At 45.0% G+C, this 14,869-nt stretch overlaps 1 protein-coding gene across 1 annotated transcript in view; it reads left to right on the plus strand.

The window, feature by feature from the left end:
* PLPPR1 (phospholipid phosphatase related 1) overlaps positions 1–14,869 on the plus strand; it is a 332,039-nt gene that overhangs the window by 304,805 nt on the left and 12,365 nt on the right. The window contains exons 6-7 of the mRNA XM_075316151.1: positions 3,711–3,887; positions 13,600–13,731. Of these exons, the coding sequence (XP_075172266.1) occupies positions 3,711–3,887; positions 13,600–13,731 (309 nt within the window). The remainder of the gene's footprint in view (positions 1–3,710; positions 3,888–13,599; positions 13,732–14,869) is intronic.

Genomic DNA, 14,869 nt, shown 5'->3' on the forward strand with positions numbered 1-14,869 from the left:
TAGGGGTGAGTCTCCTAGGGTATAGCCGTAGCACCTTTGGGATCTTGGAGTCAGGTACTTGTCTTTTTATGTCATACTAGCTCTAGCTCCCGGGCGTTGCCCGGGATAGTAACTGTCTCTCTGTCTCTCTCTCAGTCTCTGTCTGTGTGTCGCTGTCTGTCTGTCTCTCTGTTTGTCTCTTTCCTTGTCTGTCTGTGTCTGTCTCTGTCTGACTATTTCTATCTCTGTCTGTATTTGTATCAGTCTATCTGTCTCCATCTCTGTGTCTGTCTGTCTCTCTCTATCTCTGTGTCTGTCTCTATGTGTGTGTCTGTCTGTCTCTTTCCCCGTCTGTCTCTTTTCCATCTTTCCAGGTCTGTCTCTTTCCCTGTCTGTCTCTTTCCCCATCTGTCTCTTTCCTTGTCTGTCTCTTTCCAGGACTATCTCTTTCCAGGGCTGTCTCTTTCCAGGTCTGTCTCTTTCCCCATCTGTCTCTTTCCCCATCTTTCTCTTTCCCCATCTGTCTCTTTCCCCGTCTGTCTCTTTCCCCGTCTGTCTCTTTCCCCGTCTGTCTCTTTCCCCGTCTGTCTCTTTCCCCGTCTGTCTCTTTCCAGGTCTGTCTCTTTCCCCATCTGTATCTTTCCCCATCTGTCTCTTTCCCTGTCTGTCTCTTTCCCTGTCTGTCTCTTTCCCTGTCTGTCTCTTTCCTCATCTGTCTCTTCCCCGTCTGTTTCTTTCCAGGGCTGTCTCTTTCCCTGTCTGTCTCTTTCCCATCTGTCTCTTTCCTTGTCTGTCTCTTTCCAGGACTGTCTCTTTCCAGGGCTGTCTCTTTCCAGGTCTGTCTCTTTCCCCGTTTGTCTCTTTCCCCATCTGTCTCTTTCCCCATCTGTCTCTTTCCCCGTCTGTCTCTTTCCCCGTCTGTCTCTTTCCCCGTCTGTCTCTTTCCAGGTCTGTCTCTTTCCCCATCTGTCTCTTTCCCCATCTGTCTCTTTCCCCATCTGTCTCTTTCCCCATCTGTCTCTTTCCCCGTCTGTCTCTTTCCTCATCTGTCTCTTCCCCGTCTGTCTCTTTCCAGGGCTGTCTCTTTCCAGGGCTGTCTCTTTCCTCATCTGTCTCTTCCCCGTCTGTCTCTTTCCAGGGCTGTTTCTTTCCAGGTCTGTCTCTTTCCCCGTCTGTCTCTTTGCCCGGCTGTCTCTTTCCCTGTCTGTCTCTTTCCAGGGCTCTCTCTTTCTCTGTATGTCTCCTTCCCCGTCTGTCTCTTTCCAGGGCTGTTTCTTTCCCCATCTGTCTCTTTCCCCATCTGTCTCTTTCCAGGGCTGTCTCTTTGCCCGGCTGACTCTTTCCATGACTGTCTCTTTTCAGGGCTGTCTCTTTCCAGGTCTGTCTCTTTCCCCATCTGTCTCTTTCCCCATCTGTCTCTTTCCCCATCTGTCTCTTTCCTCATCTGTCTCTTTCCCCATCTGTCTCTTTCCCCATCTGTCTCTTTCCAGGGCTGTCTCTTTCCAGAGCTCTCTCTTTCCAGGGCTCTCTCTTTCCAGGGCTGTCTCTTTGCCCGGCTGACTCTTTCCAGGATTGTCTCTTTCCAGGGCTGTCTCTTTCCAGGGCTGTCTCTTTCCCAGTTTGTATCTTTCCCAGTTTGTATCTTTCCCAGTCTGTCTCTTTCCCTGTCTGTCTCTTTCCCTGTCTGTCTCTTTCCCCGTCTGTCTCTTTCCTAGTCTGTCTCTTTCCCAGTCTGTCTCCTTCCCCGTCTGTCTCTTTCCAGGGCTGTCTCTTTCCAGGTCTGTCTCTTTCCAGGGCTGTCTCTTTGCTCATCTGTCTGTCTGTCTCTTTTCCCATCTGTCTCTGTCTGTGTCTCTGTCTCTCTCCACCGACATCATATAACCTCACGCATAAGCTTCAATTAACATTTTATTTTGTTCCTATAGCAACCACTGACAGTTGCTATTAGTAACCTATAGCCCCCACCTCCATTCAGTTTAATGGCGGCAGGATTTTTGAGACTAACTGTAAAGCACGGGGTTAAATTTTTCTGTCAAAACATAATCTATGACGTTCCCTTGGTCATATGGCGCGTCCGTGCAAAATTTTGTGATTGTAAATGCTACGGTGCGGATTCCTTTAGCGGACATACACACATACATACATACACTGAGCTTTATATAATAGACTAGCTGTAGTACCCGGGCGTTGCCCGGAATAGTAACTATCTCTCTTTGAGTTTCTGTCTGTCTCTGTATCTGTCTGTCTCTGTGTGTCTGTCTCTGTCTGTATCAGTTTCTCTGTCTGTCTCTGTATCAGTCTCTCTGTCTGTCTCTCTCTATCTCTGTGTCTCTATCTCTGTGTCTCTCTCTTTCTCTGTGTCTGTCTGTCTCTATCTGTCTCGTTCCCCGTCTGTCTCGTTCCCCGTCTGTCTCGTTCCCCGTCTGTCTCGTTCCCCATCTGTCTCGTTCCCCGGCTGTCTCTTTCCCCGGCGGTCTCTTTTCAGGGCTGTCTCTTTCCAGGGCTGTCTCTTTGCCCGGCTGTCTGTGTTTTTCTGTCTCTGTCTCTGTCCGTCTCCCCATCTTATTACCTCACACATCGGCTTTTATACTAAGGGGTACTTTGCACATTACGACATTGCATGCCGTTGCTGCGATGTCGAGTGTGATAGTCCCCGCCCCCGTCATACGTGCGATATCTCGTGATTGCTGCCGTAGCAAACATTATCGCTACAGCAGCTTCACATGCACTCACCTGTCCTGCGACGTTGCTCTGGCCGGCGACCCGCCTCCTTCCTAAGGGGGCGGGCCGTGCGGCGTCACAGCGACGTCACACGGCAGGCGGCCAATAGCAACGGAGGGGCGGAGATGATAAACATCCCGCCCACCTCCTTCCTTCTCATAGCAGCCAGAACGCAGGTAAGGTGTTCCTCGCTCCTGCGGCTTCACACACAGCGATGTGTGCTGTGGCAGGAACCAGGAACAACATCGTACCTGTCGCTGCACCGGCATTATGGAAACTTTGAAGACTTCACTGATGATACGATAACGACGCTTTTGCGCTCGTTCATCGTATCAAAAAGGTTTTACACACTACGACATCGCAAGTGACGCCGGATGTGCGTCACTTTCGATTTGACCCCACCGACATCGCACCTGCGATGTCATAGTGTGCAAAGCTCGCCTAACAGTTTATTTTGTTCCTATAGCAACCACTGAAAGTTACTATTAATAGGCCGTATCTCCAAGCTCCATTCAGATTAATGGAGGCAGGATTTTGGAGACTATCTGTAAAGCGCGGGGTTAAATTTTCCCCTCCAAACATAGTCTATGACGTTCCCCGAGTCACATGAGGCGTCTGTGCAAAATTTCGTGATTGTAAATGCGACGGTGCAGATTCCTTTAGCGGACATACACACATACATACACATACACTGAGCTTTATATATTAGATTATCAGTTTCAAGACTTTTATTATTGTATTCTGTGTGTCCAAGGGTATATTACGCACTTCTGTTTTATGATTCTCTAATAAAGCTCTATTGTATATATAGTATATCAGGTGTTTTTTCAACATTTCTTATTAGTATGTTCTAGCATATATTGTCTGCTTTGCCTTGTGAATAATGCATTTTCAGGTAGGCACTTTACAATTCCAGATGTGCCTTGCAGAACTTTTAAGCCCTTTTGATGGCACAGTTAAAAGAGTCATAATCCCTTTGAACTGACAACAGATTCTCTCTTCTGTTTCAGATGTACATCACGAGCACAATTAAAACGAAAAGCAGCAGACTAGCTAAACCTGTTCTCTGCCTTGGGACTCTTTGTTCTGCATTTCTTACTGGACTGAACCGCGTATCTGAATACAGAAACCACTGTGTGGATGTTATCGGTGGCTTCATTCTGGGCACTGCTGTGGCTTTGTTTTTGGTGAGTGGCATCAAAACAATTTTTAATTGTATCATAAATATCTATATGACGAGACCGCTATTCACAAGACCAGGAGTAGCAATCTTAGTTGTGATAATACCAATTACGGGACTCCTCTGATATGGGAATTTTGTATACAGAATATTACAAAAGTGAGTACATCCCACACATTTTTGTAAATATTTTTTTGTATCTTTTCATCGGACAACACTGAAGATATGACACTTTGAGGCAATGTAAGGTAGTCAGAATGCAGCTTATATAACAGTTTATGTTTGATGTGCCCTCTAAATAACTAAGAGAAAATGGTCAAATAGTGCCCAAAATGTCAATATTTTGTGTGGCCATCATTATTTTCAAGCACTGTCTTAACTTTTTTCAGCATGGAGTACACTGGAGATTGACAGATTGCCACTGGAATCCTTTTCCACTCCTCCATGATGACACCTTGGAGCTGGTGGATGTTTGAGACCTTGTACTCCATCTTCCTTTAGGAGGATACCCCACAGAAGCTCAATAGGGTTTAGGTCTTTAGACATGCTTGGCCAGTCCAGCACCTTTACCCTTAGTTTCTTTAGCAGGACAGTGGTTGTCTTGAAAATGTGTTTGGGGTCGTTATTTTGGAATACTGCCCTGCAGCCTACCGGTAGTTTCTGAAGGCTCTGTTTCTGTATGTCACAGTACATTTTGACATTCATCATTCCATCAATGAACTGCAGATCCCCACAGCTGACAGAATTCATGCTAGGCTTGACTGTAGACAAGACACTCTTGTCTTTGTATTTCTCACCTGGTTGCCGCCACACATGCTTGACCATCCGAAACAAATAAGCTTATCTTGGTCTCATCAGACCACAACATAATTCCAGTAATGCATGTCCTTAGTCTGGTTGTCTTCAGCAAACTGTTTTTGGGCTTTCTTATGCATCGTCTTAAGAAGAGTCTTCCTTCTGGTACGACAGCCATGCAGACCAATTTAATGCAGTGTGCGGTGTATGGTTTGACTATTAATGTATAAACCGCTGGCAACAAAAGTGAGTTAGTGTTACAAGGTCTCAGGTGTGAATGGGGAACAGGTGGGTTACATTTGGTGTTATCACTCACACACTCTCTCATACTGGTCAATGAAAGTTCAACACGGCACCTCATGGCAAAGAAGTCTGAGGATCTGAAAAGAACTATTGCGCTACATAAAGATGGCCTAGACTATAAGACAATTGCCAACATGCTGAAACTGAGCTGCAGCATGGTGGTCAATACTACAGCGGTTTAACATGGCAGGTTCCACTCAGGACAGGCCTCATCCTGGTTGACCAAGAAGTTGAGTGCACGCACTCAACCTCACATCCAGAAGTTGTCTTTTCAAAATAGATGAGTACTGCCAACATTGCTGCAGAGGTTACAAGAGTGGTGGCTCAGCCTGTCAGCGCTCAAACCATACACCGCACACTGCATTAAATTGGTCTGCATGGCTGTCATCCCAGAAGTAAGACTCTTCTTAAGATGATGCACAAGAAAGCCAACAGTTTGCTGTAGACAAGCAGACTAAGGACATGTATTATTCTAATCATGTCATGGTCTGATGAGACCAAGATAACTTATTTGGTTCAGATGATCAAGCATGTGTGGCGGCAACCAGGTGAGGAGTACAGAGGCAAGTGTGTCTTGCCTACAGTCAAGACTGGCATGAGTGTTGTCGGCTGTTGGGATCTGCAGTTCATTGATGGAACGATGAATGTCAAAATGTACTGTGACATACAGAAGCAGAGCCTTCAGAAACTAGGCTGCAGGGCAGTATTCTAACATAACGACCCCAAACACATTTGTATGACTACCACTGCCCTGTTAAAGAATCTGAAGGTAAAGGTGCTGAACTGGCCAAGCATGTCTAAAGACCTAAACCCTATTGAGCATCTGTGGGGCATCCTCAAAAGGATGATGAAGGAGCGTAAGGTCTCAAACATCCACCAGCTCCATGGTGTCATCATGGAGGAGTGGAAGAGGATTCCAGTGCCAACTTATGAGGCTCCATCGAACTCCATGCTCAAGAAAGTTAAGGCATTGCTTGAAAATAATGGTGGCCACACAAAATATTGACACTTTGGGCACAATTTAGCCATTTTCACTTAGTTATTCAGAAGGCACGCCAAATGTACACTGTTATACAAGTTGTATACCATTTAGTTTACATTGTATCAAAGTGTAATATCTTCAGTGTGGTCCCATGAAAAAATATAATAAACTATTTTTAAAAATGTAAGCGGTGAACTCACTTTCCTAGCTGGCTATCAAAAATAGGGGGGACCCCACGTCATTTATTTTAATTATTTTTTTTCTTTTTGGGCTAAATACAAGGCTAGGCATCCTTTAGTGCCACATGAAAGGCACTCAAGGGTGCCAGCTTAGAATATGCAGGGGGGTGGGATGTTATATATGTTTGACATCTATCCATTCATCCACTGTAGCATTTTAGGCTATGTGCCCACAATCAGGGTTTGCAGCGTTTTGGGGGCAGAGTGTTTTCCCTGCATCCATAACACTGCATTGTGCAGAAGAAGCACAGTGGAAGGATTTTTAGAAATCTCATGCCCTCTGTGCTTCTTTTCTCCGCAGCATAAACCGACCTGTGGTGCAGCTTCCCGAGCCTCAGCATGTCAATTTATACTGCGGAGATGAGTGTTCTCTGCAGGTAGAATAGAACTAAAGTCCACAGCAGCCTGAACCCAAATCGTGGGTATGGGCAGCTGTGTTCTCCCGTGGACAACACTCACATCTCTTCAGGAAGGCTGACACTGTGTACTAGACGCCATGTCGCTGGATCATGGCCACATAGTCTAACAATGAAAATATTGTTCCTGCAGAAACATTTTTGTGAAGTACCTATGGATTCAAAATGCTTACTATACTCCTGAATAAATCCTTGAGGGGTCCAGTTTCCAAAATGGGGTCACTTGTGGGGGGTTTCTGATGTATAGGTACCCAAGAGGCCCTGCTAATGTGACATGGTGCGCACAATTTATTTCAACTTTTCCAAAATTCAAATGGTGCTTCTTCCATTCCAAGCCCTCCCATTTATCCAAACTGAGGTTTTTGGCCACATATGGGGTATCCCTGCGCTCACAAGAAATTGGATAACAACCTGTGGGGTCCATGTTTTGTTGTTGCCTCTTAAAAAAGTGAGAAATGTGATGCTAAAGAAACATTTTTGTGAAAAAAATGAAAATTTTCAATATAACAACCTAAGCTTATCAAATTCTGTGAAGTATTCGTGGATTCAAAAAGCTCAATATACACCTAGATAAAAGCCTTGAGGTGTCTTGTTTCCAGAATGGGGTCCCTTTTGGGGGACCTCCACTGTTTAGGCACCTTACGGGCTTTCCAAATGCGACATAGCATCCACTAATTATTCCAGCCAAATGTTAAGTCAAATGGCACTTTTTCCCTTCCGAGCCCTGCTGTGCACTCAAACAGTTGATTTCCACCACACATAAGGTATCAGCATACTCAGGAGAACTTGAACAATAAATTTTATGCTGCTTTTTTTCCTTTTACTCTTGTTAAAAAAAAAAGCTATCTGGTTGAAGTAACAATTTTGTGGTAAAAAAGTATTTTTTTTTATTTTCACAGCTCAACATTATAAACTTCTGTGAAGCACCTAGGGGTTCAGGGTACTCAGGAAACATCTAGATAAATTCCTTGAGGGGTCTATTTTCCAGAATGGGGTCACTTGTGGGGGACCTCCACTGTTTAGGCACCTCAGGGGCTCTCCTAATGCAATAGCTGTCCGCTATTGATTGGAGCCAATTTTGCAGTCAAATTGCACTCCTTCCCTTCCGAGCCCTGCCGTGTGCCCAAACAGTTGATTTCCACCACATATAAGATATCACCAAACTCAGGAGAAATTGCACAATAAAATTCATGGTGATCTTTTTCCTGTTACCCTTGTGAAAAAAAAAGTTACCTGGTTGAAATAACAATTTTGTGGTAAAATTTTATTTTTTTATTTTCATGGCTCAACGTTATAAACTTCTGTGAAGCACCTGGGGGTTCAGGGTACTCATCAAACATCTAGATAAATTCCTTGGAGAGGCCTAGTATCCAATACGGGGTCACTTGTGGTGTTTTTTTTGCTGTTTACGTACCTAAGGGGTCCTCCAAATGCGACATGGTGCCCGCAATCTTTTTCAGCAAAATTTCCTTTCCAAAATTCAAATATTGCTCCTTTTGTTCCAAGCCCTCCCATTTGTCAAAACGAAGGTTGCAGACCACATGTGTGGTATCACCGTGCTCATAAAAATGTGGGTAACAAACATGTGGGTAAAATTTTTGGAATTACCTCTTGAAAAAGTGAGAAAGTTGATGCTAAAGCAACATTTTTGAGAAAAAAATGACAATTTTCAATATGACAACGTAACGTTATCAAAATCTGTGAAGTACCTGTGGGTCCAAAATGCTCACTATACCCCTCAGTAGAAGCCTTAAGGGATCTAGTTTCCAAAATGGGGTCACTTGAGGGGGGTTCCTGCTGTTTAGGTACCTAAGGGGATCTGTAAATGCAACATGGTGCCCGCAATCTGTTTCAGCCAACTTTGCTTTCCAAAATTCAAATATTGCTCCTTTCATTCCAAGCCCTCCCATTTACCCAAACAAAGGTTTATGACCACATGTGGGGTATTGGCATGCTCATAAGAAAGTGGGTAACAAAGTGTTACGTCCAATTTGTGGTGTTACCTCTTGAAAAAGTAAGAAAATTAGTGCTAAAGCAACATTTTTAGGTAATATGTTGATTTTTATTTTTTTTCATTCCACATTACTTTTGTTCCTGTGAAGCACCTGAAGGGTTAATAAACTTCTTGGATGTGGTTTTGAGTACCTTGAGGGGTGCAGGTTTTAGAATGGTGTCACTTTTGGGTATTTTCTGTCACCCAGGTCTCTCAAACTCACTTCAAATGTGATGTGGTCCCTAAAAAAAATGGTTTTGTAAATTGTGTGGAAAAAATGGGAAATTGCTGATGAACTTTGAACCCTTCTAACTTCCTAACCACAAACAATTTTGTTTCAAATATTGCGCTGATCTAAAGTACACAAGTGGGAAATGTTATTTATTAACTATTTTGTGTGGCATAACTCTCTGGTTTATGGGCATAAAAATTGAAAGTTTGAAAATTGCAAAATGTTTAATTTTTTTCTCAAATTTCAGATTTTTTCACAAATAAAATAAAAAAAATCATCCTAAATTTACCTCCAACATAAAGCCCAATATGTCACGAAAAAACAATCTCAGAATCACCGGGATCCATTGAAGCGTTCCAGAGTTATTGCCTTATAAAGGGACACTGGTCAAAATTACAAAAAAATGGCCTGGGCATTAAGTACAAAACTGGCTTCGTCCTTAAGGGGTTAAAGGAAACCTGTCATGCCCCAAACATTATTAACCTGTTAGGAGTAATCTACAAGTTCGTAGTAATACAGTGCTGCCCAGCTGCCTTACTGAAGTTGGGGGTAACATGAAAAAATGAGCTTTATTCCTCCCCAGAGCTGCCAGTTTTCAGTCTTAGAAGTATGCCCAGAGCGGTTACAGTCAGTGCTCACAGCATATGAGTGGATTCTGTAAGGATGCCCCGCCACTTTGATTGACAGCTCACTCTGCACAGTTAAGTTTACGATTGAGCTGTCAAATGAAGTGCTGGGGTGTGCTTATAGAATCTGCTTACTATGTAATGAGTAACCATGCTTCTATACCTAAAAGTTAGTGACTTCAGGGAAGAATAAAGTTGTTTTTACCATTAACCTCACTTTCAGTAAGGCATTGTAAGGCCACGTGCACATGTTAAGTATTTGGTGAGTTTTTACCTCAGTATCTGTAAGTCCACATGTACATGTGCCGCCCCCGCGTAAGCAGTCGGACTGCTCGGATCCGGATCCGCAGTGGCTTGAGGGGTTTCCAGACCCGGGGGTCGTGCTGCCACTCAAATAAAGGGGGGATATGTACAGGGGATGGTGTGGAAAGTTTGTGACGCCACCCGTGGTGTGTGGTAAGGGTGAAGTACCACCGCTGCGGCTGGGAGTACCCGGTGGCGATGGTGTGGGCAGCCAGGTGTTTAACCCCTTCACGGGTAGAGTGGATGCCCCGGGACTCGGTGATGGCGCTGGGGAGGTGCCATCGGGCCAGTAAGGGTTAATTGCATACTCACTCAGTCCAATAATGCTGACACAGACAACCGTGGTAAACCAAAGTTCTTGATGCCACTGCAGTGCGGAGGGAGCACGCCTGGATCCCGTGCCCGTTGGTGTTGCTTGTTAGCCTGTGACCTTGACCTTGGCACCTCTTTTCTGTAGTTGGTCCCTTTTAGCTTAAAACTAAATGGGTCCCACTCACCCATATGGCTAACGGAGTTAGCTTGCTCTCAGGGTTCACGCTTGGGATTTTCTGGACTATGCAGTGGGAAAGTCCTATCCCCCTAGTTGCGCTAGTATCCCGATTTTGGAGCAGGTGGAGAACGGATTTTGAAGGCTCCATCCTCATCGGGTAAATTACCAGGACGCCTGAAGCTACTTCCCGGCCTAGGGTCCACGTACCCTGTTGTGCTCTAGCACCCGCCCGGTGATGGCACAAGGCCACCGGCTGTCCTCCTCGACAGTCCGTGACCCTTGTCACGATCCCCGATCCCCTGCGACCGGGGTCCAGCGTCTACCAGGCCCAGACCAACGTCTGCCACCTAGGACACCAAGGAGCCCAGATCCTGACCTCCTCTCTCTTTCACCTCCAACACTACTCTCCTGACACTCCTGACCTACCCTAAAACCAACCCCCCAAGTGGCCAACCCTATTCCCTTCAGGCTGTCCACTGGTGTGTCTGGTGGGTGTGGTGCAGAGTGTTCCTAGGATTTTGATTAGCTCGTTCTTAGCAACACCAAAGATCAGTGACCCGTAACCAAGGAGGAGGTGAATATCATGCAGAAGGGCAGATTGCATAATACCCTGTGACGACCTGATAGACCAGGGCGTCACATACACACTGGGTATTTGGTGAGTTTTTTAACAGTATTTGTAAGACAAACCAAGAGTGGAGCAATCAGAGGAAAAGTGTAATAGAAACTCGGGCACCACTTCTGTATTTCTCACCCACTCCTGTTTATGGCTTATAATCCTGAGGTAAAAAAAGCTCACAAAATACTCAGTGTGTGCTCATGGCTTAATACTGTTAACCTGCAGATGAACTCTAAATGTGCATTTTAATAATGTTTGGGAACAATTTTAAAGGGAACCTTTTACCATGTTTTCACAATATTAAATTAAATCCATCACTCTTTACATCTCTATTACTGCAGTCCATCAACCTATACCTAAGCTTCCCATTCCCCCTGCCAAAAATAGCTTTGATACTTAAGGTGGATGATGCCTTGGGCGTCTTTTTTCTTTTTTTTGGCACCTTCTCAATCACTACAGTCAAGGTTGAGCCTAGAATGCATGAGCAAATATGTTTCCTTCCATCCACTATAATTATCAACTCACCGGGGAATGAGATGAAGTCTTCTTTATTCTGAAAACACGGGTAACATGTAGTGCAGGGAGAGGGAGCCGAAGCCTCAGACAATGGTGACCGTTTCGTGCTAGTGTGGCATTTCTACTGGTCCCATAGTGGACCTGTAGAAGCTCCACACTATCGCAAAATAGTCACCGTTGTCCTAGGCTTCGGCTCCCCCTCCCTGCACTATATGTTACCCGTGTTTGCACAATAAAGAAGACTTGGTCTCATTCCCCTGTGAGTTGCTGCTTTTTTATTTGGTTGGATCTGAATTTTTGCACTGTAGTCTGTTTCTGAGCGGCTGATCAGAGGCAGTTGTCCCATGTCCACAATAGCGGTCTGGTTCCTTAGACCAGTACGAAGCTGATTGTTGCTTGTCTGTGGTGCCTGGTCTTTTCTCCCCACACATGAACTCCACTATAATTATGCAAAGGGGTTTTTTTTCCTCCATGCAACCCCCTCGCCTAGGGGTCTTACCCCTACATGCCTGCTTCTATTATAAACAACTCCATGACCACATGAATTTAAAAAAATAATGTTTATTCCATCTGGAAACGTCAGGCTGCATTTCGAACACGCCCCTATCATGTAATAGAAATTACATCATACCTGGAAGGAGCTTATGCAGTTTAGCATCTACTCTGCAGCTGCTGTCCTGCACACTTGAATGATATGGAGGACTCTTCCTGAGTCATCCACAGATGGTCACAAATCTTCACAGGTCTTCACCGGCGTTCTCTGCACTGCCTCTCTAAAGGCCCCGTTACACGCAACAACTTGGCTAATGAGATATCGCTGGGGTCACGGAATTCGTGACGCACATCCGGCGTCGCTAGCGATGTTGTTGTGTGTGACACCTACAAGCGACCACTAACGATCCGAAAAATGGCAAAAATAGTTGATTGTTGACACGTCGTTCCTTTCCCAAATATCGTTGCTCTTTTCGGACGCAGGTTGTTCGTCGTTCCTGAGGCACCACACATCGCTATGTGTGACACCCCGGGAACGACGAACAAAAGCGTTCCTGCGTCCACCGGCTGCTCTCCGCCCCTCCACTTCTATTGGTGGCCCGCTGTGTGATGTCGCTGTGACGCCGCATGAACCTCCCCCTTAACACTAGAAGTCCCAGAGAGGGGTCATTTAACATTTCTACCATTGAAACCCTATGGAGTTCGAAATTCCTGGGACTTCTAGTGTTAGAAAAGAGTTTGTTCGGCGGCCACAGTGACGTCGTTAGGAATGTATGTGCGTGTGACGCATACAACCGATATTGTTCGCCACGGGCAGCGATTTGCCCATAATGCACGCACACACGACGGGGGCGGGTGCGATCGCTAGCAACATCACTAGCGATGTCGCAGCGTGTAAAGCGGCCTTTAGGCCAAATAAGAGTCCTATAATCCACTGGCGCCTATTTACCTGAAAGTGAAGTCTGTGCCAGCGCATGTGAAGTACCGGACTGTGCTCTGACCATAGTAGGGCAGAATATAGAACATCAGGTGTTTTTTTGGCATCTGCAGAGGGAGTTGGAGCTATGATACAGGCCATAGTAATAGAACATTTAAGGGTGTTCATTTATAGTAGGAAAACCTGGTGTCAGTTTCCATTTTACATGAAAAAATTGTTCCCAGGGATGTTCATATCTTTTGATTATCAAATGAAGAATAATAGACTTTTCAAAATGTAATCACATCAGATGAAAAACATGTATAATGCCTTGCAGAAGAATTTAATGTTACTGTTTATGATAGAGAACTGTTCATCACTAGGAACTAGATAAGGTGTTCCTTGCTGTACTGTATTCCCTGGGATGTATCACTGACTAGGAAGCTGGGTTTGTACATCCATAATATAAGATAACAGAAATATGCACCTTTCTATGCAAAGTATATTGGGATTAATTCTCTAATATTAAGTAGAGGTAAATGAAGATTTGATTGGCCGATGAATTGTTAGTGAGCGGATTTCCTATTACAAGATTGTGTATAAAAATATATGGAAGATGAACTATGGATCTGCCAGTAAAGCATATTGTGGTAGTTACTCATTTTGCCAATAAGATGGGTAGCTCCAGGTAAGAGGACTGTTTTTTTTACTGTTTATTTCAAAGCTACACTGTATTCAAACAGCAACAATATAATTATTCTTATCCCTGTTATAACAATTTATCTTTGTTGTCCTAGGGGTTGTGTGTTGTACACAATTTTCAAGGAACACATGGTGCTCCATCTAAGCCGAAGCCAGAAGACACACGAGGAATGCCACTAATGGCTTTTCCCAGAGTTGAAAGCCCTCTGGAGACTTTGAGTGCACAGGTATAATTTCATTTGTGTACTGAGATGTCTTTATTACATCTAGTTGACAATGGCCAACTAAAGGGTGCTTTACACGCTGCGACATCGCTAACGATATATCGACTGGGTCACGGTGTTTGTGATGCACATCGGGCGTCGTTAGCGACATCGCAGCGTGTCACAGCTAGGAGCGACGATCAACGATCGCAAAAACGTCAAAAATCGTTGATCGTTGACACGTCTCTCCTTTTCATAGTATCGTTTGTGGTGCATGCCGCTGGTTGTTCGTCGTTCCTGCGGCATCACACCACTATGTGTGACACCACAGGAACAACGAACATCTCCTTACCTGCGTCCACTGGCAATGAGGAAGGAAGGAGGTGGCCGGGATATTCCTCCCGCTCATCTCCGCCCCTCTGCTTCTATTGGACGGCTGCCGTGTGACGTCGCTGTGACGCCGCATGAACCACCCCCTTAGAAAGGAGGCGGTTCGCCGACCACAGCGACGTCACAGGGAAGGTAAGTCCGTGTGACGGGTGGAAGCGATGTTGTGTGCCATGGGCAGCGATTTGCCCGTGACGCACAACCGACGGGAGTGGGTACGCTCGCTAGTGATATCGATAGCGATATCGCAGCATGTAACGTGCCCTTAACTGATACTAAAAGCACTGTTGCCAAACTTCAAAAAAATGGGGCTGATTTACTAATGCTGTGTCATGTACAGACAAACTATACTTATATTTGACAGGCTTAATTTATGACAAAGGTATCATAGTGGCTCATGTGGCCAAAAATTTTGTTTACATGGGCACGTATTATGTCATGCCTCCTTTTATTATTGGTATGGTCTGGTATTGTCATGGCTGCCACAAAAAGTGTTTAAACCCTTAACGACAGCGGGAAGTAAAATTATGTCCTAGCGGTCATAGTGTTAATGTCCCCCGTCTGCTGCTAGCAGCCGGGGTAGATCGGCGCGCATCTCAGCTGATTTCTACAGCTGACATGTGTGCCTGCCAGGCATGACTGCAATTGTTATCCACCTGTGCCTTTTAACCCTGTAAATGGCACTGTCAATAAGTGACAGCGCCAGTAAAACCACGAACACGCTTAAAATTTACTTACAGGCCAATACAGGAAGTCACGTGACGTGATCATGTGA

Source organism: Anomaloglossus baeobatrachus, chromosome 1, assembly GCF_048569485.1.
Source record: "Anomaloglossus baeobatrachus isolate aAnoBae1 chromosome 1, aAnoBae1.hap1, whole genome shotgun sequence".
NCBI classification, from domain to species: Eukaryota; Metazoa; Chordata; class Amphibia; order Anura; family Aromobatidae; genus Anomaloglossus; species Anomaloglossus baeobatrachus.